At 37.5% G+C, this 25,810-nt stretch overlaps 1 protein-coding gene across 19 annotated transcripts in view; it reads right to left on the reverse strand.

Annotated features, from left to right (window-relative positions):
* Positions 1-2,874: 2,874 nt before the first annotated feature.
* The window catches only part of mapk10 (mitogen-activated protein kinase 10), a 64,038-nt gene continuing 41,102 nt past the window's right edge, over positions 2,875-25,810 (reverse strand). For 3 of the 19 annotated variants that reach the window (XM_084387383.1, XM_084387397.1, XM_084387398.1), the window contains 9 exons: positions 25,456-25,594; positions 25,150-25,315; positions 23,895-23,966; positions 18,483-18,665; positions 15,873-15,997; positions 13,766-13,789; positions 12,070-12,133; positions 11,360-11,437; positions 2,875-4,274 (listed from right to left, as the gene is read on the reverse strand). In XM_084387383.1, coding sequence (XP_084243509.1) covers positions 4,132-4,274; positions 11,360-11,437; positions 12,070-12,133; positions 13,766-13,789; positions 15,873-15,997; positions 18,483-18,665; positions 23,895-23,966; positions 25,150-25,315; positions 25,456-25,594 — 994 coding nt within the window. In that variant the 3' untranslated portion in view covers positions 2,875-4,131. Of the gene's footprint in view, positions 4,280-11,331; positions 11,438-12,069; positions 12,134-13,765; positions 13,790-15,872; positions 15,998-18,482; positions 18,666-21,487; positions 21,560-23,894; positions 23,967-25,149; positions 25,316-25,455; positions 25,595-25,810 lie in introns of all 19 variants that reach the window. The other 16 variants (XM_084387387.1, XM_084387386.1, XM_084387395.1 and 13 more) reach the window with 10 other exon arrangements.

Here is a 25,810-nt window from a genome sequence, read left to right on the forward strand (position 1 = left end):
GAACGCTTTCATCTAGTGAACATGCATTAATTATGATGAACATTCAGGACTGGATAATGAACAGTTTTTTGAATTGGACTAATTAACAGATTAAAACAAAACCAGGGAATATTTTACAATTCTGTTAAGGCCACCATCTCGACCAATCAGTTTGAGTTTAAATGATGACATCATAATAGCACATTGTTAAGTAACATAATTTCCAATCTTTCGCTCCGTGCTCACACACTGCACCGCCACTGTTACGAGACAAAGTCAAACTCTACAATACAGCACACCTGCCACGTTCTTTCAGCTCTAACACTCAATACTTTACCCACAATGCAACAGTAGTGGCTTCCCAAGTACATCACTGCTCTCACAGGCTTATAATGGTTTCAGAAGCAGCATTATATCATTCTGAAAAGTACACACATTCAATGTTGACACCTACTTTGATCAGAAGCCATTCTGAGACATCAATGTTTTTATTTCAAGCACCATGGGAGAAACACACACTCCTGGGCTGACATTACACACATTTCAACCTCTTACATGAGGAAACCTTATAGTTTGAGTTCATATTTCAGGTTAATGTTTTGAGCTTAATTCCATAACAACCGGTTTAAGTTGAGTTTCAAAATGGACGACCGAGACGATGGAGTCGCAGAAATGAACCCTGTGAGTGACCCGACAGATACGAGGGCCTTAAGTCGAAAAATAACCTGTATAAAATGCAAGATGCCACACGACATTGCCATCCGTCTATTCCTAAATGAAATGCAATCAACAAATTGGATACGCAACGGTTTACAATTAGTATTGAATTCTAACAGTTGAAATACAAAAGCTACTGTATACGTGTCCACCCTGTTGTAAAATCATCAGCAGCCATATTGAAATATTTTCCAGAGAACGGAGACCTCCAAGAACCCTCTCTGTCCTCTAGAGATGATATGTATTACTTTGTACCTTATAAGGTGACGTGAGAATTTTTTATGTTGATTACTATGGTGGAAATGTCTGATTAGGTTGGGAAACTTCTGATAATGTTCAGGCAAATATAATGGGAACTTAAATGGCTTTCAATATCAAAATTCTGAGGTTTTATGTTTGAACATGATTTCATATTCAGCTCTGAAAGTGTCAGACAGAAGGCTAGAATATGTAATCACACTTATAGGGTTGAAACTTGATGTCAAATGCATGTGACTGTCTGTCATAAAAGAAATAAAACTTCAATTGAACGTCTGCATGTACTTAGAGGTACACTATGAAACTTTTTTTTGTTTTAAATGAACACAAAATAAACACTGAGTCAATACATCATCAATCCTTTTTCCAAAACGTGTGTTTGTCTTACCCTGATTCACTATGGTAAGCCTGTTATTAGATTTTCGACCTGACAGGACGGTTTTCGCGGGAAATTGCGTTCATACGTCACTCGCCCGTGCGTGACTCGTCAGATCGGTAAAAACACGAAAGTTGCTCCGGCTATTTTGACGCGTGAATGTCGTTGGAGTGGCATAGTTGTCACAACGAGAGAGAAAGGTTGATATGGAGCTCACTAAATCTCCAACTCTGGAAAATCACCCGTTGTTATAAAACGCTTAACGGAGGAGAACCTGCTGGCAAAGAGAGAACGCGACAAAGCTCGTACTGAAACAAGAACCCAAATTGGCTTGACTTTTCAGAGATGGAGAGAACGAGGGATTTGAAGTGTTGTAAAAGCGACGCAGAGATGGTGATTTTATTACTCAACAAGGTAAGGTATTTTATTGAACAGATAAATTGTCTAACAGAGCTCATTGTAAAGCATTTTCTATTTTGAAGGGTCATTTCATTATTGTAGCGCAGTGCTGGGATTTATTTAACAAGGAAGTACCGTGTCTACTAATAGGTAAAGCTACATTTCATTATTGTAGCGCAGTGCTGGGATTTATTTTCAAGGAAGTACCTTGTCTACAAATAGGTAAAGCTACTGTAACCTCTTCAGCTAGATAGCTTGAGATCCTTTCCATCTAAACTAGTTATTTCTCTTAAGCTAGTGCGCGTTTTATGAGCAGTGTGATAACCATATTCATCCGCGAAGTCACGCAGAGCCGAAGCACAACCAAAACAACGTTCTTCTGCTAGAGGGTCAAAAGTTACATAGTGTACCTTTTAAGCAGAATCAGATAAACATTAACATGCAATGCAATTATTATAAATACAAATAATTTAATTATTAATACTAGTTAACCAATTTTGTCCACAAAAAGAGTGTTTCTAGATGATAATGAGTTAGAAAATTAGAGCTTTGTTACATAAACAAACAAAAACAAAAAAAATCATGTGATCATGTGTATTTAATCCCTTTATTAAAATGTTTAGTACACGGATCAAATCAGACAAATACAGGTACAAAACAAAACCGTACAACTGAAATGTTATATGCTCAATTTACTGTGTACTTCATAATGTATATTCAATGAAGCTAAACTTTACCTAATACTGAAACCATCAGCCACGTGTTTTTGAAAATGTAAACTACATTACTCGTCTTTTAAAAAATGGAACAATTAATGTGAATGTGGAGGGGTTACATGGGAACAAACAGTGGCCCCAAAGCGTATTTGGACACTTCAGAGATTTATTAAAAAATACATGTAAATCCATATAACAAATTAATTTCACGGTTGTCAAACGATAGTGGAATATGTTGCTATTTAATGTGTTGAACTACACCTGTGTGAACTTGAGGAGAACTGACATTTCTTTTCTTTTAATGTTTTAACATTTTTAAGTGTGATGTAAATGTCCAAATACTGTCTGAGGCCACTGTAGTTCTCAGATCTGGGGCTTATAACAGATTTTTGTCCAGGTGCCTTTTTTTTTCTCTATTTTTTTATACATACATTGACCTTAAATCAGACACTTAGACTACACTAGGAAATCTATATGAATAGGGGATTGTGGGATTGGGTAAACAGACCTGACACATCCGACACCTCTATCAGAGCCGTCGCGTTTACTGTATTCGTGTTTTTGAGGAGGAAACTGCATTATTTCAAAGGCACTTCCCAAATCCAACAATTTAATAATGAACTCCTGCTGTGAAGTTTAGGTAGTAAGCACGTTGATTCCCTTCAGCCAACACAAAAGTATGAATTTCGAGATGAGATTTAGTTTTGCGTGGATGTGAACAAGGAACCAAAAGTGAAGATGAGGCTCATGCTTCTCGACTTAGTTAGACACACCTTTCAAAGGTGAAGTTAAAGCATGCAAGGCTGTCGCAGAGAGGGCGAGTTTCACGAACACGAAGGAAGGGCTGTTGACAGTGGGAAAATGACGGCAACAGTGCTTGTACCCCCCAATGGCTTCCTTTAAAGCAGCCTCACTTCCAGTCGAGCGACAGATACATTCACCCACATTCACCCTTCAGCTCCTTAAATGTTATATAAACACGGTTCTCTATAATTGTATATGTTATAATTAGCTTAAGTACTTTTTTCTCTGACCATGCAAGACTACAGGCAAAGGGAAAAGGGTGATTAGCTGTAATGTGGCAAGGTGTGCGAAAACTCCCTCTACTGGCCGTCAGTCCCACTCTGAGAACACCTCACAGCTGTACACAATTACATATATACAAGAGATAGGGGGCGCCATTGTACATATTATTATTATTATTATACCTTACAAGGAATCGCACAGAGACACACCAGCCCATCCGAAACCAGTTGGGGGTTTCGGCACAAGCAAAAAAAAAATCATCTCATTAGGGCAGAATACAAGGGTTGATCGATTATTGTACAGTGCTCATTAAAGTAAAAGCCCACCCTGCCACATCAACTGAAGCACAGAAAATCGCAAGGTATTAGATAGCAGTCAATGTACACTTTACAGAGATGCCCGATTAAGTCCTTTTTTTTTTTTTTTTGCTCTCTTTTTTTTAAGTCTCGTTAATTTTTTGGATGCCATATGAGGGGATTCAAAGCAAAGCAACTAGTGAAGATTCATAAATATACATATTCAGAATGAAAATGCACACTTTGTCGTCATTTACTCATGGTACATTATTTTACGCGTATATTTGATTTCGTTAATTACATTTTTCCGAGGTTTGTGGGTTCACCTTCTGAAGAACACGGGGTTGCGCAGGCAGGCGGTTAGTCACCTGCAGCACCCCAGGGGTCCGGCGGAGGTCTCCAGGCTGCTGTCGGTGTCGGACGCCAGGGTCTGATCGGTGGACATGGAGGAGATGTCGTTGACGGAGGAGGAGGGGGGGAGGCTCTCGCTGCTGTTCATGGCTGCACCTGCGCTAAGGGAAGTAACGGGGGAAAAACGGTTACAACGAAAAAAGAAAGCGTAGCCACAGTGCCCTCTACAGGGCTGATAGATACTATAAGCAGAAGATCAAATACCAAAAATTACAATAACAACAAAACGTGTACAAATATCCCACACGGATGAAAGTGGGGTCTTTAAGGGTGGAGTCCATGGACTGAGTCTCTGAGGTGATACTGTAGGATGTTGAGCCATGTTTTTGTACAAATGCCAACAGATGACTATCCTAAACCCTCTCCATGCTGTCCTGAACCCTAAGCACAGAATATGAATATAAACTATTTTTACTCTATTATTTTCTTAAAGTCCCCCTGTGGTGAAAATCAAGTTTTTAATATTGTTTATATGTCTATGTGGTGTTTTTAATATGCTTTAAGACAAACCATGTGCAAATTCATAAGTCAACACCATCGCTGAGTATTTTCTCTTTAAAACTGCAGTGAACCAAAGACAGTCTCAAAAACACGGTTTGAAATCGCTGGTGTTTCTGACGTCAAAAACTCCAGCGAGTGGATCTCTGAGCTGGTGTGAGTGAGTGGAGGCGGGGCTAATTTGCATATTCATAGAACCGCATATACTATATGAGTAACATTTAAGCTATTTTAAAGTTTCCTAATGTCGTTTTGGAGTTTCTTACAGCAGGTTTATATGCATCAAAGGTCAAAAAACGGTTTCATTTTCTCGTAAAACACATTTGCACATCACCACATTTTCAGTGATTCTCAAACGACTCGTCAGTTGAATCAATCTCTCTAAATCCCTCCATTCAGCGAGCTACTCTGCTCTGATTGGCCAGACGACTCAGTCTGTTGTAGGGCTGTAATCAACCAAAGAAAATCTTGGTCGACTGAAGTCCTGAAATTTTCGACTAAAAATGACGTTAAGAAAAAAAAGCGTTAAGTTAATCAGCTGCGCAGTAACTTACTTGGTAGCCTTGTTGTCCGCCTAAATTAATTAAAAATAAACATAAAAAAACTAGTAGGCTATTTGCAGTATATTAAATCGTTTTTGACCTAATTATTTTGCACTGAAATGAGTCTGACACACGAGTCTGTCGGCTCTGACAGCGTTGCATCACGTGCACCTGCGCAATATCATAGCCTATGATTTCCGAAAATAGTGATATCATCACAAGCACTTTTGAGGAATATGCAACATCATTTAGACAATTGTTTTTGTCATATGTATTATAATAACTGACAGACACTAACGTTATCATTTCAGCCGCTCTGTGCAGCTCAGCTTCGCGGCTGAGACACGAATAGACTATTAACTTTAAAAAAAATGCTGCCACACTGCCGATGTCTTAGAGGTAGAAGAGGACTGACTGACTATGAATTAAACGCTCTCACAATTAAATAATATTCAGCAAACCTTTAGTAGCCTACTTTCTTCAACCTGTCGCTCTTCTCCAGTGGGTTGGGCTAATCCAAAAGAAGTGAAAACAAGGGGGGTGTTCTGAAGACAGACTGTTACCTGGGAAACAGGGGTGCTCTGAAAACACCCCCATTAGCAATTAGTGCTTTCCATCTGATGAAATGAGCGCGTCAACGCGACAAAACTGATGAAATGAACGCGGCAAAAAATCAACCACTCAGAATTTTGGTCGAGCCAGAACGTATCGACCAAATAATCGACTTAGCGACTAGGAGATTACAGCCCTAGTCTGCTGTGATTGGTTTACCGTGTACGGTTTACCGTGCGCGTCGAAAACAAAAACGCCCATTGCCATAACAACATCAGCTCTGCTTATCCTGAGGTTTCCTAAACCGTAGACTAAACACAGTAACGAACAATGACATCGATTTGACCATATCAATCCGAGCTCGAGTGCGATGATGAAACACTGGAAGAACTAGTCATTCAACCCGAACCTTCATTGCAAGGACGACTCGAGCTGGACGTTTCTCAGTGATACACTACTCAGTCTGAGGTACATTATGAGATGTTGCAACTGTAATTCTTCACCATCAGCATTAACAAGTGCATGTCCATCGATAAACCGATTATTTTACTTGTACTTATTTATTTACCAAGTATTTTTATCATTTATTGCTGTGAACATGTGGAAACAGTATCAATAACAGTGCATGTATACAATGTATACATTAGCCGAGCTCTAGAGTGAATGATCTGATGTAACATAAACGTTGGTAAAAACAAATATTTTCTCAAAGTAGTGAGAACGACAGACGATCTGCATTAATAGACACAGTTTTAGGTAATAGTAGCCCACAACTGATTAGCAGAAGTATTTCAGTAAGACAGTAATAATGTGAGTTAACCAGTTAGCAGGAGACCTACACAATATAAAACTCAAAATAAGTATTTTGAACAGCATCTTTCAAGAGCAAGTGATTTGCGAATCCTGCATTGAACTCTGAGATTTGAGAAGAAGTCGTCAGTAAAATAAAGGGAACACAGCAAAAGTTTAGGATTATACTGCTGGTATCGTGGTAAAAATTAATTTTAACCACTGATTCTTCACATGCTCGTCCTTGGGCAGTGGAAAAAACTGCCTTTACCTTCACATTGTAGAGCACAGCGTCTTCTCGACATGATGCTATCCAGCATCCACAGGAATCAGCTGCAGGTTTGAGGTTCAAGTTTTCCCTGGTGTCTGCGCGCGCAATAAGTGGGCGGGCAATATGCTAATGTTTCGTCTTGACGTCACAACAAAACGCTTATGACTCGTTTGAAAAACGATTCATTTCATTGACTCAGAGTCGACTCTTACTTTTGAAAGACAATAACTTTAAATACGGTGCACTTTCAGATTTAAAACTTTGCAGGACGTTTTCATTCACTTAGAGCTATGTTACACCCTACATGAAAGGTCATTTTCAAAAATCCATAATAGGGGCCCTTTAAGGGATACAATTATTGACTACAGGGGGACTTTAAGATATACTTGCTTCTTTTTGTACCAACCATTAGAGTACACACACAAACACAGTATTTTCAGTATTTTCCAGGAAGCATCACTAGTTACACAATCATTCTACATGCTTGTAACAAAAAGCACATAAAAAATAAAAAATGAGATACGCCACAAGGTGGCGCTAACGCTCTACAAGAAGTAATAAATAAAGGCTCCTGCAAAAAGGACAAATTGTCCCTATTTTTCATCATTAGGTGTGAGAGTTGCACTGGCTGCCCTATAAATCCACAAGCCAGAAATCCTGGAATCCTTCAGCAAATTGAGCTCAGCCCAATCCAATCAGGCAAGGCGATTGCTTTTGATAAAAATCAAACGCAAATAACCCCTTAAACGGCTTCCTACGATAACATTACAAGCTAATTTACTTGATTGACGGGCTACAGCTTTCATTTTAATAGAAGGCGGCTCTTTAATACCCATTCAGTGCTGTGAACATGACTTACAATAACTTTATACTACATTGCCCACATCCTTATTTGAGATTAACATTTCAATGCAATTTTGAAGCATGACTGCAGAGTGGGGCTGGAACCAACGGTTAGGATGAAAAAATACCGGTGATGGCAATATGATAAATGATGAAAGCAGAAGCTACCCTTAAAAATGAAGAGGGTGGGTAACATTGGCTCAGTAAGGTTTTTTTTTTTTATCTCTGTCAGCTTTATGGTCACCGTCTCTCTTTCAGCCTCTCTCTCTCACTCACTCTTTCGCTCTATGGAAATGTGCCAAACCAGCAAAATATGATAGCTAGTTACATATCACATCACACTGAGAGCATCAGTGAGCCTCACGGCACAGACGAACAAGAATATTTCCACAAACTCTATAGAAGACGAGAAAAAAACTTTACATTGCCCATAATTCTTCTCTGTTTGAAATTGAATCAGAAATTAAACGTAATATAATTACAATTTCCATTTTAATATATCTCTCTAAATCATTACTCCAGTCTTCAGTGTCACATGATCCTTCAGAAATCATCCTAATATTGGTCTGAAATAAACATTTCTTATTATTATCAGTTTTGAAAACAATTGTGCTGATTATTATTTTTGTAGAAAACCATAATACATAGTTTTTTTCAGGGTTATTTGATCAAAAAGTTTAAAAGAACAGCATTTATTTGAAATAGTAATACAATTTGTAACATTATAAACTTCTTTACTGTCGCTTCTGATCAATTTAATGCACCCTTGCTGAGTAAAAGCATTCATTTCTTTAATTTCAATGTACTTTATGAAAAGTATTTTTAAGGAAGATAAAAGAACAGTAAATGCACCATTAAAAAAAGCTACAAAGACGCAATAAATACCGAAACAAAATTGCTTCGACCAGCCCTACAAAAAAGGGTCTTGACTGGTCTGTTAGCTGGTTTTAGAGAGGGTTTGGACCCTTTTTTTGGTCCCAGACTGACCAGCCAAGCCAGCTGGGTTTTGCAGAAGGTTTTTTAGACCAGCCTGAATTCCCTGATGGTCTTCACTGGTTTTCTGGGTTTCTCCTGACCATTTCCTCTGCTCTTTCTCCATCTCAAAAATAGACTTTCAGCTACATCGCTCTGCTCTCACTTAACAGAATCCTCCAGTCACGCCTCCCCCCAACAAGCGTCCCAGAGACCACCATAAATCCCTCATTTATACTGCAGGAAAGCGCATCTCTGACTCCCAGACCCTTAATAAACTGGAAGGGAATGAGGATTTATAGCTGCATCGATTTTAACCCAAGTACAGTTCTGCGGGTTTAACTAAACGTACTGAATCACTGTTTAGTACAGGACGCCACATCAACAACGGTCCACTGCAGCTGCAGGACATCTACAAACACTTGAAGTCTTCAAGAATTCTCATCCGTCAATAGATTTCCAGCTTGTTTATAGACATGTGATCAATGTATGTTGAAAATAACGCACCATTTTTGCATGTTTGCTCTGCAGTCTGCACCTACACACTTATTAATTACTCTTATAAACCACAATTTTTTAAATTGCTGTGAAATCATATATGTGCGTTTATGAAAAGTGCTATACAAATAAGCCGAATTGAACTGAACATGTGATTTTCTACACACACACGACTCAACACACTAACCCACACTGCTGTGAAATGTGGAGCTGCATTGCGACTGCTTTCTTCAGCACAAGCACTTAATTACAAAGGGGGAGACCGACTGAGAGAGAGCGAGAGAGAGGGAGAAAATGAGGCCAGAAAAAGATGGACAACGCATGCAAAATGCAGTCAAACACTAGCAATATCACATAACGCAGCTAGAAACCAATCGATCATTGACGTGATCGGATGTTAATAAGTGAGTGAGACGACAGTAAACGGGAAGAACTTCAGCTCGTGTCATTGTCTGTCTGTCTGTCACCTTCAGTGCTGCAGGATTGCAGACTGCAGACATGCAACACCGCACCAATGCAAACACGCACACACACACACACACACATGTGATGCCCTCTACAGGTTAAACGGAGACACTGCAGGCTGCTGATAAAATGGACTCGACATCCCACAGTCCTCCAAGAAAAAGCCTATATGTTGAGTGAATTAGCATATTCTTAATGCTAAATTAATCCTAAAAATCTTTCAGTGTTGACTCAATGTCAGACATCATGGACTCCAACCTTAATTATGAAACATGTATACAACAGTGGCAAATATACATTACAAAACAATATAAATTCAGATACACATACATTTTAAAAAATGAACCCAGGCCAGTTCCTAACATTTTAGCAATGTTTTAAACTCAAGCATTAGTTTGCTTAGTTTTTTTTGTTTGTTTGTTATACAATAACTTGGATATTTTTTACAGTCATGTAGAATTTATTTATATGATGGTTTAAAGTGAAAAAAATATGTTTCCTTTACTAAGCTCCGCCCCTTTGGTTACGGTTGCTAACCAAGCATGCTTCACAGAATATAAAATATGCTTATAATGTGGTATAAATGCTGGGATATTATCATTAAATGGGCAAAAATGTGACATTGCAAAGCATTCATCTGCCACTTTTTCATATAAAAAAAAATTCAAAGTAACATTCTGAACCAGAATCAAGGCAAATGCTTCTCAGAAAAACAAAACAAATTAAAGTGATTACAAGTGTCCTGAAAGATGGTTATGAAAATCATTTGACTGTATTTTTGGATATTTTCAATTGATAGAACTGCATATACGTTTATCCAAACTCACAGATCCTCCATTGACTTACATTATACAGTGCGTGCATTATTATTATTATTAATAGTAGTTATTAGGATTGATGTGGTTTGGAATTAGTAAAATGTGCTTGGAAAAAAATATGATCAGAATATCGACTTGCATAATTATGTACGCACGCACTGTAAAAGAGACAAAGCTTGTCTGAGAAAATGGAGGACTGGATTGGTCAGTAACATTTTAAGGCGGGGTTTAGCGAAGGTCCAATTGTAACTGTTCAAGTGAAAAATAGGCTAAATTAAATACAGTGTTATAAAGTGCTTTCTTAAAGATGCTGTAAGTCTCTGGGAGAGGCCCATGCTTTTTTTAGCCAATCAAAAACACTCTCTGCCTGTCAAGCAGCGTCTTTGGGGGGCGGGGTTTTGTAGAGTTTTAGGTACGTTCATGCCATGCCATAATTACTGTAAAAAACGGTCACATCCTACTAGAACTTGTAGTTACAACTTGTAAACTGGGATTTTTCTGAGATTGAACCACCTGACCGCTGCAGATTCAATTTGGCATTTATAGTGTTGCAATAGAAATAAAAAATGACCAGCTCTGAATAGGATGTCACGTGTTCTCATCTCATAGTGACGGTAATTACGACATTTCTTGAACGCGGCATTTGTTTTGTAGTAGTATAGTCAAAAGTCAAAGAATAGCTGAAATCGCTTACAGCACCTTTTATTAATTTCAGCAAAGACTACAACAGACAACATCGTCAAAATAACAGATTACCAACAAAATGAAAAACTAGCACGTAATCACACTCAAGACGTGTTCTTTTTGTGTCACACGGACGAGATGAGAGGGGGACAGGGACAAATGGAGCAGTCACAATGGGAGGGTTTCTCATAAACAGCTGAAATCACTTTAAATTGACTTACAGAAGCATAGCTTATGCACAGAGAGTACCTGAGGGAGAGGGCTGTCCCTTCACCACACCATTCTTTGTTCTCTCCTCGAAGTTCATCACCTCTTTATAAATGAGCTCTGAGCCAGAGAGAGACACAGGTGCAGGAAAAGAGAGAGAAAGGATCACATTTAGAGCTAATCGACTCAAAAGCACGATTATTAATGGCAAATCCATGTGGTAAACTGAAGGTGTCAAGCTGTTTAGATGCAGTACTATTGCTAAGAGTGCTGTTATTTGCGTATACCCATTGTTATAAAAAAAGAAATCATTTTCATTCATTGAAATAAAGCTGAGATCTTAAGCTTAAAAAACCTAATTATGTTTCCCTAGAAACTAACTGAAATAAGTTGAAGTACTAAAATTACTAATTAAGTTTACAAAAGCACATAATAAAGTTACTAAAATGAAAATGAAAACTCGCAATATTAAAATAAAAGCTACTCCAAAATATGAATCAATACTAAACAGACAGTAAACCCTGAAATAACCTACATTGTGGTTGATCAGCCATGTCCTACAAAAATGTCATACTAAAATCAAGTTTTATTTCAAATGTAAAAATGCAAAGGTCTAGATATTAACTTTTTTACACTGGCTCAGTATAAAAACAAGTCAATGGAAAGTGTCCGTCATGATAGAAAAACAACATAGTGTGTGAACGATCTACTGCTACATCTCTTCATCTGTCTGTGTGTTCATGAAGGCCTACCTTTCCATTCATCAATGGAGTGTTCCCTCTCATCTAGCTGCTTATCATAGATCTGTGGAGGAGGCTGAGACAGAGAGAGAAAGAGGAACACATTTAATAATTACCCCAACATAATCATAAACATTGAGTGTCTTTTGAATAAACATGTCTTAAGCTTTATGATTGCTTGTCCTTAATCATGAAGACAATCCTCTAACAGTTAAAAAAGTAATAATCTCATGCTTTATTCATTAGGCAGTATATGTACTTATATTTAGTGCTAAATAATGTCTAAATATAGCACAGCTGCTCCTGTAGAGTCACTTATTTGATGTAATGCTTTTCATATTGCATAGATCTTGATCAGAAAACATATGAGGGCCAGATTTGTAATGTTAAAACATCTCCAAGACAGCAACGTAGTGCTTGCTCAGATGTACCAGATGTGGCCCGGATCTGGGCCGACACTATGTTGCTGTCTGGGCTGGGTTAATGTTGCATTACAGTGTTCATAATATAATATTACACGTGTCTATTCAATTATTTTGTTAGAATATTTTTGTAATTAATAATATTTGCACAAAAAATAACATGAACACTGTAATGTAAAGTGTTTTTCACCATTTGCACATGCAGCTGACATGTTCAACGGTAAGAACTTAGTAAATAAGGACCAAACACCACCATTAGTAGGACAGAAAAGTCCGCAGTAAGGTTTAGGATAAAGACAGAGACATGAGAGAGGCTGGTGAGCAGACTAACTAGACTGCATTTTAGGGCATCATGGACACATTTGAGCAATCCAATCAATCCTCAGCAACATTTTCAGGCATCCACATGCGATTCATTTCAAATGCCCCTGTGTTGCTGACAAAAATGCAGTCTAGGTAGGTAGCTTGCTAGGTTTTGTGACAAGCCAGATAGTTAAAGAAAGATATAAACAGAAAGAGAGAGATTAAAATGGCACTGAAAGGATCATTTTGGGGAAACAGGGGTACTTAAAGCACAATGCACCTGCATTATTAATTTACAGTATATTAGTTGTTTATTTATTTCACAAAACCCATAAGTGAGTTAATTTAACTACGTCTAAAGGCTACATCTACACTAATCCAGATACATAAAAAATGTTTTCGCTGTTATGACCTTCCGTCCACACTGAGATGGTGTTTTTTGTCTGAGCTTCTTAAAGACGCTCTCTGAATTGGAAACATTTGAAAATGCTGTTTTTGCATATTGAAGCGATAAATATGTTTATCCCAATGTGCCACACGCATCCTGAAAAGTGAAGCCGAAACGTTTCGTTCGCCCCCTGGTGGCTGGCTGCAGTATAGGTCATAAACCCCGCCCTCTCCTTGCAACCGAATGGGACGTAAGCCAAACTAACAAATCCAAATAAACTTTACACAAATTTTTTATACACAAAAATGAATAATTGTAGGTTTAACATTGACTTTAAAAATTCGATTCTATTCAATTCTCTAAATGTTATCTGAATACAGAATTTAAACTCATCTCTTAGCTACATTCTACAAGATTAGTACACAATACAGACACATACAAATACACAGATATTCACACCCTACACACACACTGTGCAAATTTCAAATCTTATTATGTTTTTGAGTTTTAGACATCAAAGTGTGTTACAAAGAGATCGGTGTGTGAGTGTTTTGAGATGAGGAGGTTTCCTAAGTGTGGAATGGTCTTTATTTACCATAGATATCTGCTGATTCCTGGCCTTCATCAGAGAAAGAGAAACACCAGAGAGAAGGAGAAAAGAATCACACTAATCATAATGATGCTTCATGGGTTATTAAAACAAACTATTTGCTAATGAATGTCAGATTTTCTATCATAGTGTACCATATTCGTATTTCCGTTTCATATTTCGGTCAACAGAAAATGTACGTTCACATAAAATGGCAACTGCTAACAGCTATACACAATCAATTTTAGCTAGTATTGTATTACATATTGTATCTCTGTAGCTTTGTACTTTGTGTTGTGCACTCTCTTAAACAAGAAAACCAGGGCCGTTGTGTCATTGAAACCCCTTTGAAACGGTACAGATGCGCACTTTAGACAAGAACAAGCTGTTTGTCAAAAGGGGACGTGTGAATAAAATCAGAGTCAAATGCTTATTGAATGTTTAGAAATCTTCATCAAAGAACAGGACAACCTTGTGGTATTTTTACTCCTTTCCTGTGTCCTCTCAGACTGATGAAGGTCCCCAGAATCAACCGTCAATAACAAATGCAACATAATAAAGTAAACCTAGCTAATAATTTAAAACTATTGAGTGAGGATCTAAACGATCTGTATATAATATAATATAATATAATATAATATAATATAATATAATATAATATAATATAATATAATATAATATAATAATATTTTCAGCAAAGCAGCTAAATATGATGATCAATATTACTCATTATATGACAAAATTACATTGTTTTAGCCTGAATTAATTTTTCAGCACGCAAAAACAATAAAAATGTAAAATAAATAAATAAAATTAAATCAGTCAATCACTACATGCAGGCTTTAAAAATAAATAAAAATACATGTAAAAACCTCATGAATTCGATATTTCAGACTTGGTACAAATGCATGCAATTGTTAAAAAAATTATTTTGTTGGTATAACAATGTACTGAGTTTAATTCATAATTTATAAATAATAAAAAATGTATAATGCGAATGAATGAGTGAATAATTGAGAAATAATTGAGTAAATGAGTAAATGAGTGAGTGAGTGAGTGAGTGAGTAAATGAATAAATGAGTGAGTGAGTAAATGAATGAGTGAGTGAATGGGTAAATGAATGAATGAGTGAATAAGTGAATTAATTCATTAATGAGTGAGTGAATGAGTGAGTGAGTGAGTGAATGAATGAGTGAATAAGTGGATGAATGAAAGAATGAGTGAATGAGTGAGTTAGTGAGTGAGTAAATGAATTATTGAGTGAGTGAATGAATGAGTGAGTGGATGAATGAGTGAGTGAATGGGTAAATGAATGAATGAGTGAATAAGTGAATTAATTCATTAATGAGTGAGTGAATGAGTGAGTGAGTGAGTGAGTGAGTGAATGAATGAGTGAATAAGTGGATGAATGAAAGAATGAGTGAATGAGTGAGTTAGTGAGTGAGTAAATGAATTATTGAGTGAATGAATGAGTGAGTGGATGAATGAGTGAGTGAATGGGTAAATGAATGAATGAGTGAATAAGTGAATTAATTCATTAATGAGTGAGTGAATGAATGAGTGAGTGAATGAATGAATGAATGAATGAATGAATGAGTAATGAATGAATGAGTGAACAAATTAGTGAGTTAGTGAGTGAGTGAGTGAGTGAGTGAGTGAGTGAGTGAGTGAATGAATGAGTGAATAAGTGGATGAATGAAAGAATGAGTGAATGAATGAATGATCTGAATAAATGCAAGAATTTAATTTAATTTAAAAATCTTTCCGTACAATTTCTTTATACTGAAAATTCAGACTGAATAGGTCTTGAGTTGTGTGTTGTATATTAAAAATAAATTGTAGATTTTTTTTTTTTTTCCTTCTTCAATTCTATCCAATCAGTTGTGAGTGATGGAGGATACCATGATTGGTCACAGTGGTCCAACCATGTAAAAAAAAAAAAAAGGTCAGATGAATCAAAATGCTGAATATGGCCAAACTTTAGCACAGACCTGAGTCTATAAAAGCTGTGTCCAGTGTTTAATGAGCTAGCAGTAGTGTGGAATAAACAGGTGACAGATGGCCCTAAGCGCACTGATCGATAGTGCTGAGAGAATTAGGAGACTGTACTCACTGCCTCCACCTCGGCCGGGTCGTACCACACATTGATGTAGGGGTGCTGGAGGGCCTCGTCCACTGATATCCGCTTAGCGGGATCAATGATCAACATCTTAGACAGCAGGTCTCTGGCCTGACTCGCTGTAAAACACGTGACAACAGAGCGGAGAAACCTTTACATCATTAAAATGAGGGCATTTCACACGATATAGCTAATGTTATTAGAGCTCATTTATTAAGTAAGTAAACAGAGTTATTGTTGATTTCAGATGTTTGAGGAATGCAGTGCAAACATCTCACAAATCAGACACCACAATCTTTATATTTCATCCTCTGTTTGTTCATTCGCAAGGGCACTAAAACATCACACTCTCTTTTCTTGCTCTTCTTTCCTCGTGCTCTCACCTTTCCTTCCCTCTTTTCCTCTCCACCTCTGTACGCTCCCTGATTCCCTCACTTTCTTGCTCTATAAATAGCTGGGTAAAGTCAGACCCTTTCTCTCTCCTCTCACAGCATCATCCCATCTCTCCCTTCTCTCTCTTCTCTCTGCCACCGGCTGGACCACTTCAAAATGGCCGACACTGATTTCTGCAGATCTGTATGGCTGACTCTCACTCTCTGTGATTCGCTTCACACCTCTTCCTTTCAATTTCTCATGTAAATGTGTTTTATTAACATGATAGAAATTTTACATTTATATTGGCTAAGTGTTTGCAGACTATAAAGTCTAACTGGAACGCAATGGAAAACAAATAGCCAAAAAAGTTAAACTGAAAAAGAAAATGACAAAATGAAATGAAATAAATGACACAATAAAATAATGTATAAAATGAAACTGAAATGCAAACTGAATTCACAAATATACAAAAATGTAATGCACAAAAGGAACAGAATTAACCAAACAACAAAATGATGACATAAAATGACATAAAATAAAATGATACAATAAAATGAAATACAATGAAAAAATTGAATAAAATAATAAATATACATAAAATGAAATGAAAAAAAAAATTATAATGAAATACAACGACAAAATAAAAAATAAAAATAATACATAAAATGAAACTGAAATGCAAACTGAACTCACAAATAGACAATTAAATGAACACAAGGAACAGAATTAAACTAAATAAAACAAATGTAAAATGGTATAAAATGACGACAAAATAAAATGACATACAATTACAAAATGACATAAAATGACAAAATAAAACAAAATGACATAAAATAAATAAAATATAACTGAAATAATATAATCAAATATGGTGGTTGCTCACAAGGTGGTCTTCCTTATCTCACACACACAGAACAGTTCATGGAGCCTCAACTTACAGGCTGATGAGTCGAATTAGGGAATCATCAAAAATGTGCAGTGCAATGTTATACAAGGCCTGGAATTAAAGGTGCTCTAAGCAATGTCATGTGTTTTTTAGGCTGAAACATTTTTTGTCACATACAGCAAACATCTCCTCACTATCCGCTAGCCGCCTGTCCCCTGAACACACTATAAAAATACGCGGTCTCTGTAGACAGCCCAGGCCAGGCTCCACAAACGGCAACAAAAACAAACTGGCCCAACCTGGACCACGAATCATAACAAAGAGTGTTCCAGCCAATAACCGACAAGAATGATTTTGGGGTGGGGGGTTAGTGCGCGTGCACATGAAGGGGGGTGTGGGGAGTGGAGGAGAGAGAAGCATGAAGAGGGAAGCTAGCTAGAGGAGAGATGTCCTAGACAACGACTAACGTTAGAATTATATTCTCTTGAATTTTGATATGGCCGACACACGACCAAAGAGACGACGTTCCGATGAACAAATAGCAAGGAATAGTGAAAAGAAGGAACGCGCGAAGTCCCCGAATTTACATTGGAAAAGCCTGTTTCATGGAAGGGAGGGGGAGGGGACAGGATGAGGAGGAGGGAGGGTCGAGCTAGCCTCTGTTTTGTTTGACAATACTTCGAACGTCAGCAAGAAGTGACGTCACCCAACATCGCTTAGAGCACCTTTAAGTGTGTGTTGAACCCTCTTTCCCATCACACTGTGACAAACAGAGCCTTTAGCTGCTGTACCTGACGGCAGGTTCAGAAACACACTCATATCTGTTAGTCTCACACACACACCCCATTTACAATCACAGACACCACTGAATCTAATCAGCAGTGCCTTACACGCCTCTTTGTTTCCCACACATAAAACATTCAGCATCTGACTGTGATGTGACGTCTGTTCACCGGGAATAAACTCAACCACGCAATTTTCATATCAAAAGCTCACGATTCTCCTCTGCTATACCCTGAAGAACAACAGGAGCTCTGAGAACAATTTATGAAACGTCTCTCAATTTTGCAAATGGGAAGGAAATTGCTGCCTGATTCTCCCAGGCAAACCATTAAAATAACACGCATACGAATACAAAGAGAGATGAATCAAACAGAAATATCAGCCTCCACCTCAGTTGATTACTTACTTAACTATCCAGGTAGTATTGTTGAGTAAACCTCACAAAGAAATGGCTTATAAGTGTACTTTACAATAAAACACATACTTTTTTTAAATTGTATTTATTTTTTTGAATGCCAAATAACATGTTTGCAACTAAATGTGCACAAATCCTCACTAACCTTTGAGTTTGTTGTGCTCCGAGTCTGCAGGGAAGAGGCAATCAGGGAAGAGTTTGGGGAAGGTCAGGCCAGCATATTTTGGCCTGTTCTCCACGTAGTTACGCACCGTCGGCTGCAGTTTCTTCATGAACTCAGGAGAGGGCGTGCCGAGCTGCTCTATAACCTTATTCCATTGGTCGATGTCTGAATGTGGGTGGAGTCATGGAAAAAAAATGCCTACGTACACTCCTCACCGCTCAGGTTATGCATTAGAGTATAAGGCATGATATTCCACTTTTAAATGGAGTATAAAATGAAGATAACTACATAATGTGGTTATTCTAACATGATTACACAAGGCAAACATAAAAGCAAGTGCCGTGAGCCTAATAATGCCATCGGTAATAAAATAAAGTTTGATTACACTTCCTCTCCAGCATAATAAAAGCTAAATCAGTGAAGGTTAAAACACCCAGAGGGCTCCTATTTAGGCCTTGTGTGTGAAATTTGTAGTACATAAATGGAAAAGAAACCAAATCAGTACACACAAGATAAGAGAAATTGATACTGATGATACTTGAATTAAACCAACAACTGAGTCATTACAATTAAGATAATCTTGATAAAAGATCAAATTAATGCCCATTAGGCTCAAACACACACTCCTGACACCATAATATCTGATATTACCTTATATTCCAATATTGCTCAATATTATAATTATGGATTTGCATTCTGGGATAAGACTCATAAGATGGAACTCTCACTGAAATCTTGTAAGAGTTTATTCCCAAGGCAAAAAACTAGCATAAAGCACAAACAAACAATAAGAAATGCGAATTTCTTTAGTTTCTACTGTAAATAGTTTCAGAGAACTTCAATATCATTCATTCATTAACATAAACTCAATATACAGTTTATATTGAAAATGTATTGCCCTTTATCAATAAAATTAAATCAACAAAAACAGGAATTCATGCAGGGACATTTTTTGTTCATTTCGGTGGTATTTTTTTTGCAATTTCGTTTTGATAAACACTTTTGTTATACTGGTTAAAACTCTCTTCACATCCTGATAGCAATCAATAATAGAAGTGGTTTAAATATTAAAACATGTGCATATATCGTCTGCGGAAGTCTCGGAACCAAAAGATGTTCGTCCAATCATTGCATTCGGTTCGGTCCATGTCGTAACCGTAATTTAGAGACGGCAACCCGTGACGTTCTACTCGGAGCTGTTCGTGTCCTCAGACTCGGATTTATGTGTTTCTAAGTCAACACTGTCAACGCCTAAATGAATCTGCAGCAGTCAGTTGGTACAACTAAGAGCTCTTTAAGTTGTTTACATTCATTATTATTGGGATCTTATGCTTTCAAAGCTAGCTTGCTAGTGCTAGCCTATCCAAAATTGCCTACCCTACCTTTAATTTCTGACCTCAATCTATAATTACATGCTTGAGGCGTGAGCACTTGCTGAGTCCATGTTATCACATAATGGCCAATCAGTTCTATTAAGTGGCTTTAAGTACTATGTACTTACATTGAAATTAATAATTTGATACAATGGACTTATTGTGTACATGCATGTTTTTACATTGTACTTATAGTTTGAAAATACCTGCATGTAATTATAACTGTAATTAATTTATGTAATTACATTTGTAATTACACTGTTGACCCTTCCCTTACACCTTAACCCACCCTTAAACCCACCCATACCACCCTAACTGTCCCTAACCTTACCCGTATCACACCTCAATAGCAGCAAAAGTGTTTTACAATACAACCTGAACACAATAAGTACATTGTACTTATTTTTCGATGTAAGTACATAGTACTTAAAGCCACTTAATATAAAGTGGGACCAATATGGGTCCATCCATCCATCCATCCATCTTCTACCGCTTATCCGGGGCCGGGTCGCGGGGGCAGCAGTCTAAGCAGGGATATATGGGTCTATTAAATGATTTAATTTTTAATTACATCACCAAAAGTTTTAAATGTTTTTGAAAACAGTCTCTTATGCTCAATAAGGCTCCATTTATTTAATCAAAAAACAGTACAAATATTGTGAAATTGTAGTATTGTAATTGTTCTCTATTTTAATCTATTTTAAAATAGAATGTATTCCTGTGATGAACAAAGCTGAATTTTCAGCATCATTGCTCCAGTCTTCAGTGTCACATGATCCTTCAGAAATCATTCTAATAATTTTTACTGTATTTTTGATCAAATAAATACAGCCTTGGTGAGCAGAAGAGACTACTTTTTAAAAACATAAAAAATTTAATGTATATAAAAACTGAATGTTATCGACCAGTTCAAACACTGAACAGAACTCTTGTTACAAAATGACATTTCTCTCAGCAATCTCTTCATTGGTGTCATTATCACAGAGGTGTAGTGGTGTGAAATTAGGGCAGAGAGAGAGACTGCTGGAATTCAACGGTCTTGATTATTGGCGTTTACAGCATATAGGTCTGAGCTGGGCAGAGTGAATGGATCCTGAAGACGTTAAGAGCCGTCTGTATGGGTGCTAAGCAACAGAGGGGGGAACTGGATGTTGTCATGGTAGCCCAGTTAGCCTTGGGGAGTCACATGACTGTTTTTGCTCCCCAGGCTTCCCATGATTCCCACAAAGGGGGGTCCTGGTTCAAAGGACCACATTACATCATCCAAAGGGAACAACCCCCCCACCCAAAACACAAAGCCAGACCCGTATCTCTCTCCCTCTATCTTGCAATCACATGTTTAAGGAAGCCAAACAAACAATAACGGCTGCCTGGCGGCTTACTTTCTCCAAATAGCTTCCAAAATCAGGTTAAATGGTGAGTCTAATAAAAGACAGGTTTGTTTCTATCAAATCCCTGTGTTATAGGAGTTTTCTAGAATTTTCCAATATTATCTACTAATATATATATATATATATATATATATATATATATATATTCATATACATATTTGGCAAGTTAAATATGAAAGAAGACAGCAGTGAGGAGTGGAGAACAGACAGAAGGGAAGGATACGATCTGTCCCTGGAAACAGCACTGTTCCTCTTATAACTTCCCCAAAGATACAGCCTACAGACCACATGTCCACTACAACACACACATACACACACGCAGCATACCATCAGACACTCAACATAACACATACAATGACATGCATACTATATACGTTCATATAATAACTCTTTTCTAAAACTTGGTTTAGAATACTACATAAGAAACACAGATGCTTGACTGAATTGATTCCAATTGAGTTTATTGCTATAGGATAACTCTTTGGATTCATGCTTTCACAAAGCTGGGTGCAATGCATTCTGGAATAGCCTATTTGGTGATAAATTAATTCAAACCTGCCATTGAATTTTGCCGAAAGAAGGTATTTTACAAGGCATTTTAATTATGCTATCCACATTTTTGAAAAGTCTTTCACCTATGATGCTTTGAAATGCTTTAAACAGATTTATAAAGAGTACTGACAGAGTAAATGTGACAATATTTAAAAGATTATCCATCAATGACTCCATTTTGTTCAAAATCTTACTTCACTTATGAACTCACTCAGGTTCAGAAGGATAATATAATCTTTCATATTCATGCATTAAATATTCTAATTTATTATTAAACGAGGAGATTAGAGACGTCTATGTTACGAATCTAAAAGAGGTTAAAAGAATTTGATACAGGAAAAGAATCAGAATTTCCAAAGATATGAAGATGAAGAGAACGCGCAAAGTTTAAGGGGTCCTATCATGCTTTTTTATATTTTTAACTTTCTATAGTGTGTAATGGTGCTGTTGAACCATGAAAAAAGTCTGCAAAGTTACAAAGCACAAAGTTCTCTACAAAGAGAGTTATTCTCTATATCAGTGCGCAATGTTTCTGCTCCCTGAAACGCCTCCATTGTAGTCTTGAGTTTTCTTCCAAGAACAAACACATTATAATATTCCTCGTTTCAATGATTCCCACATTAGGCATACGCAAAAAGAAAGGGTCAAGGCCTGGTTGAGTTGAGTTAGTAGTGTGTTGAAACTCGCGTATGGTAAGGGGCGGGACATAAGACACGCTTGAAGCTGTTGACCAATCACAACACACTGGTCCAGCTGGCCAATCAGAGCACATTACACTTTTCCAAAGGAGGGGCTTTCTAGAGACAGGAACTAAACAGAGGTGCGTTTCCCAAAAGCATCGTTAGCCAACTATGGTCTCAAGCTCCGTTGAATTGTGTTGGTAACGATGGAACTTGCGACCAGATTTGGCTTCGGGAAACACACCCCAGAGAGTGTAAATGACTGACAGGAAAGAGAGGTGATGCTATAATGTAAAATATGTGAAAAATTATGTTTTTATCAAGACTTTGAAAAAGTCATAATAGATCCCCATTAAATCCAACAAAAATGAAAATGTTAAATACTTTAAATTGAAAAGTGCTTTACACACGGTTTTACAGACAAGGCTTAAGCTAGTCCCAGACTAAAATGCATGTTTGAGCTGTTTTAATCTTAAAATATGTCAGAGCTATTGTTTTGTCTGAAGATGCACACCAGTAATGCTTTCTTCTAATGCACATTTATAAAAGCTACTTAAATGTCCTAATTGAACTAAGGCCTAATCCTGGCTTAATCTAAACCCTGTCTGTGAAACCAGGCCTTTGTGTTTCAGGCTTTGGTAAAGTAGACCCTGTAGACGTTGACTATGGTAAGAGGTATCGATGAGACAGCACAGCAAAGAAGTTCATTCAGGCATGTGTTAATGAGTTGTTAAAAAGACCCAAATAAGCTGAGCTTGGTCTATGAGATCAATACCTTAATTGCAGTTTGGAGAGCAGAAAACAAGCACTGTTCTCCTGCAATTCAACTACAACTACAATTTAACTCTCCAGGATCCATAGCAGCAGAAAGAGAAATCACTAAATAAATGAATAGTTCGCCGTAATGAGTGACTGAAGAGGAAGACTGTCTCATTATTTCACTAGTTTCACTCTCTCTCTAATCGCCAATTAAGCAAGAATCTCTTCCCATTAAGGGACGAATAACTATTGCGGAGAGGAGAGATGCCAGGCCTCCACATCCAACAATGATCCCACAACACCCTAATGAACAAAATCTTCAATATGCATCCGGGATTTAAGGGATTGGGAGAAGGTACAAGTGTCGCGGAGTGAGCATTTGGATATTTAAGCTACACCTAAAATAAGAAAACCTGAGTAAAACCTGCAGGTTAGGAGAACTACAGCCTTAGTCGATTAGTTATGCCTGAACAGATGAACACTGGTCCAGTCAGGTCGAGTCTCATGTGGACCACAAAATGTTTATGTTATATTAAGATCAATACAGAATGATTATGCTTGATAAAACTGATGTTTTCACCAATAGTTCCTTATTGGCTAGTCAAATCAAGCCAGTTTGGACCTATTCATGAAGGATACAATCCCTGCCGGGGAATAGGATTTTGTGGCGCACCATTTCTCCCATGATGCAACCAACTGACCAAATATCCACTGCAGGCACACACAGAAGCAGGAAAGAGAGCAAAGGAAAGAAAAAGAGAGGTTAGCGTTAGCAAAAACAGTCATCAGTGATGGAGAGAGAAAGACCTATGTGAGCTGGATCACTCCCGCTAATTATATCTGCCACACATGTAATTAGACAAACGATTATTCAACAACTGCTCAGATCAAAGTTGGAGTTGGGGACAGACCTCAGGGAGGACCGTTTGTGGCAGGAAATCCATAGCCTGACCTCTCTCTTTTTCTCTCAAACTCTAAACATACACACTAATATTTGAGTCTTTAGTGTATTAATGAGTTTTCAAGCAGTGGGGAATCTGTTAGTATTTCAGTAAATTAACAGAAGGTTAGTAACTAAACAACTAAACTAAAATAACTTTCCCAACCTCAAATTGAAAAATCTACAGTAACATTTATTTTTACCCAAGTGTGCTGCTCGCTTTAACACATACTTTGCAGTGTCAGCAACGCTTAAATATCGTCATTTAACACAAACTCTTTCTTTGCTGTGTTCCTGTATTTCCTACTGAAACAGAAAGTCTTCCTGGGAAGTTCGTGTTTATGAGTTTGGAAGTCGTAATTACGACGTCAGGTGCGTTTAAGTTACTTTGGTCGGAGCAAGATTCAGCAAGATTTCTAAACTCAACAGTACTTCTACAAAATCTTGAATAAAGAATGTTCATCGCTTTGTTTTTGCTTCATGTTTTTATTAAATGTATTAAGGTGCTATGAATTGAATCATTAAATATTCTATCATAATTGAACAATCTTGTTTAGCGCATACAACTTAGTTTTATTGTAAATACAAATTTTCATTGATTTAAATAAATTTACCATCAATACAGACGTTGCATCCAATATATTTTCTCACGAACACGCTCTCAATTTGGAAACTCTGCTTTAAGAAAGTTCAGAGTTCCCCAATCATAATTACGACTTTGTAGTGACGTTCATGTTCGGTCATTCATGCGAAACAACCATATTTACTTTCAAAAGTGTAGTGAGGTCATGTGACCACAATATAGCATACTGCCGTTTGCATAAAACATACTGCTTCACACTTACTAAAATACTAAAACCTTTTGCAGACATGGACTAAAAGACACAATCCAATTCTACAAAACCCAAGATTGTAGTGTAATTTGAAAGTGTTGCAGCCCTGTGATTGGTTTACCGTTCTCCTTGTAGCCCATGCCCAGGATGACCTCCGGGGCCCTGTAGTACCGCGTCACCACGTAGGGCGTCATCATAAAGCTAGTGCCGGCGGTTCTCGCCAACCCAAAGTCCAAGATCTTCAGCGTACAGTCGGATTTCACCACAATATTGCTAGGTTTCAGATCCTTAAAGAGGAATATGTGTCATGGTGAGTTGATGACAAGATTTTTTGTTAGGAGTTTAGATTTGATTGATTATTTAAACGGATTTTGGTTAAATAAATTCATAATTTATCGATCCTGAGGTGTGTATACATGTCTCTCACCCTGTGAATGATGCCGGCTGAGTGCAGGTGTTTGATTCCACACAACATCTGGTACAGCAGGTAGGACATCCTCTCGTGGTCCAGTTCCATCTGAATCACCTGGCAAAGGTTTGCGTCCATCAGCTCCATGACCAGGTAACTGGAGAAGCCAGAAAAAGTCAGGGAGAAAATGTGAATTTCACAGGCCGGACACCAGTAACAGTGACTGGCGCATTGATTCTGTCATGTTACATTGGCATGGCTTCATTCATGCCTTCTTAATGTACAAAAGAGACTTTTGTGGATCGATGTGGATCTTTATGACCTCTTATGCGGAGAAAATACTTGTTGGTTGATGACCGTCAGCAGGTCGGTG

The sequence above is a fragment of the Rutilus rutilus genome, assembly GCF_951802725.1.
Source record: "Rutilus rutilus genome assembly, chromosome: 18".
Classification (NCBI taxonomy): domain Eukaryota; kingdom Metazoa; phylum Chordata; class Actinopteri; order Cypriniformes; family Leuciscidae; genus Rutilus; species Rutilus rutilus.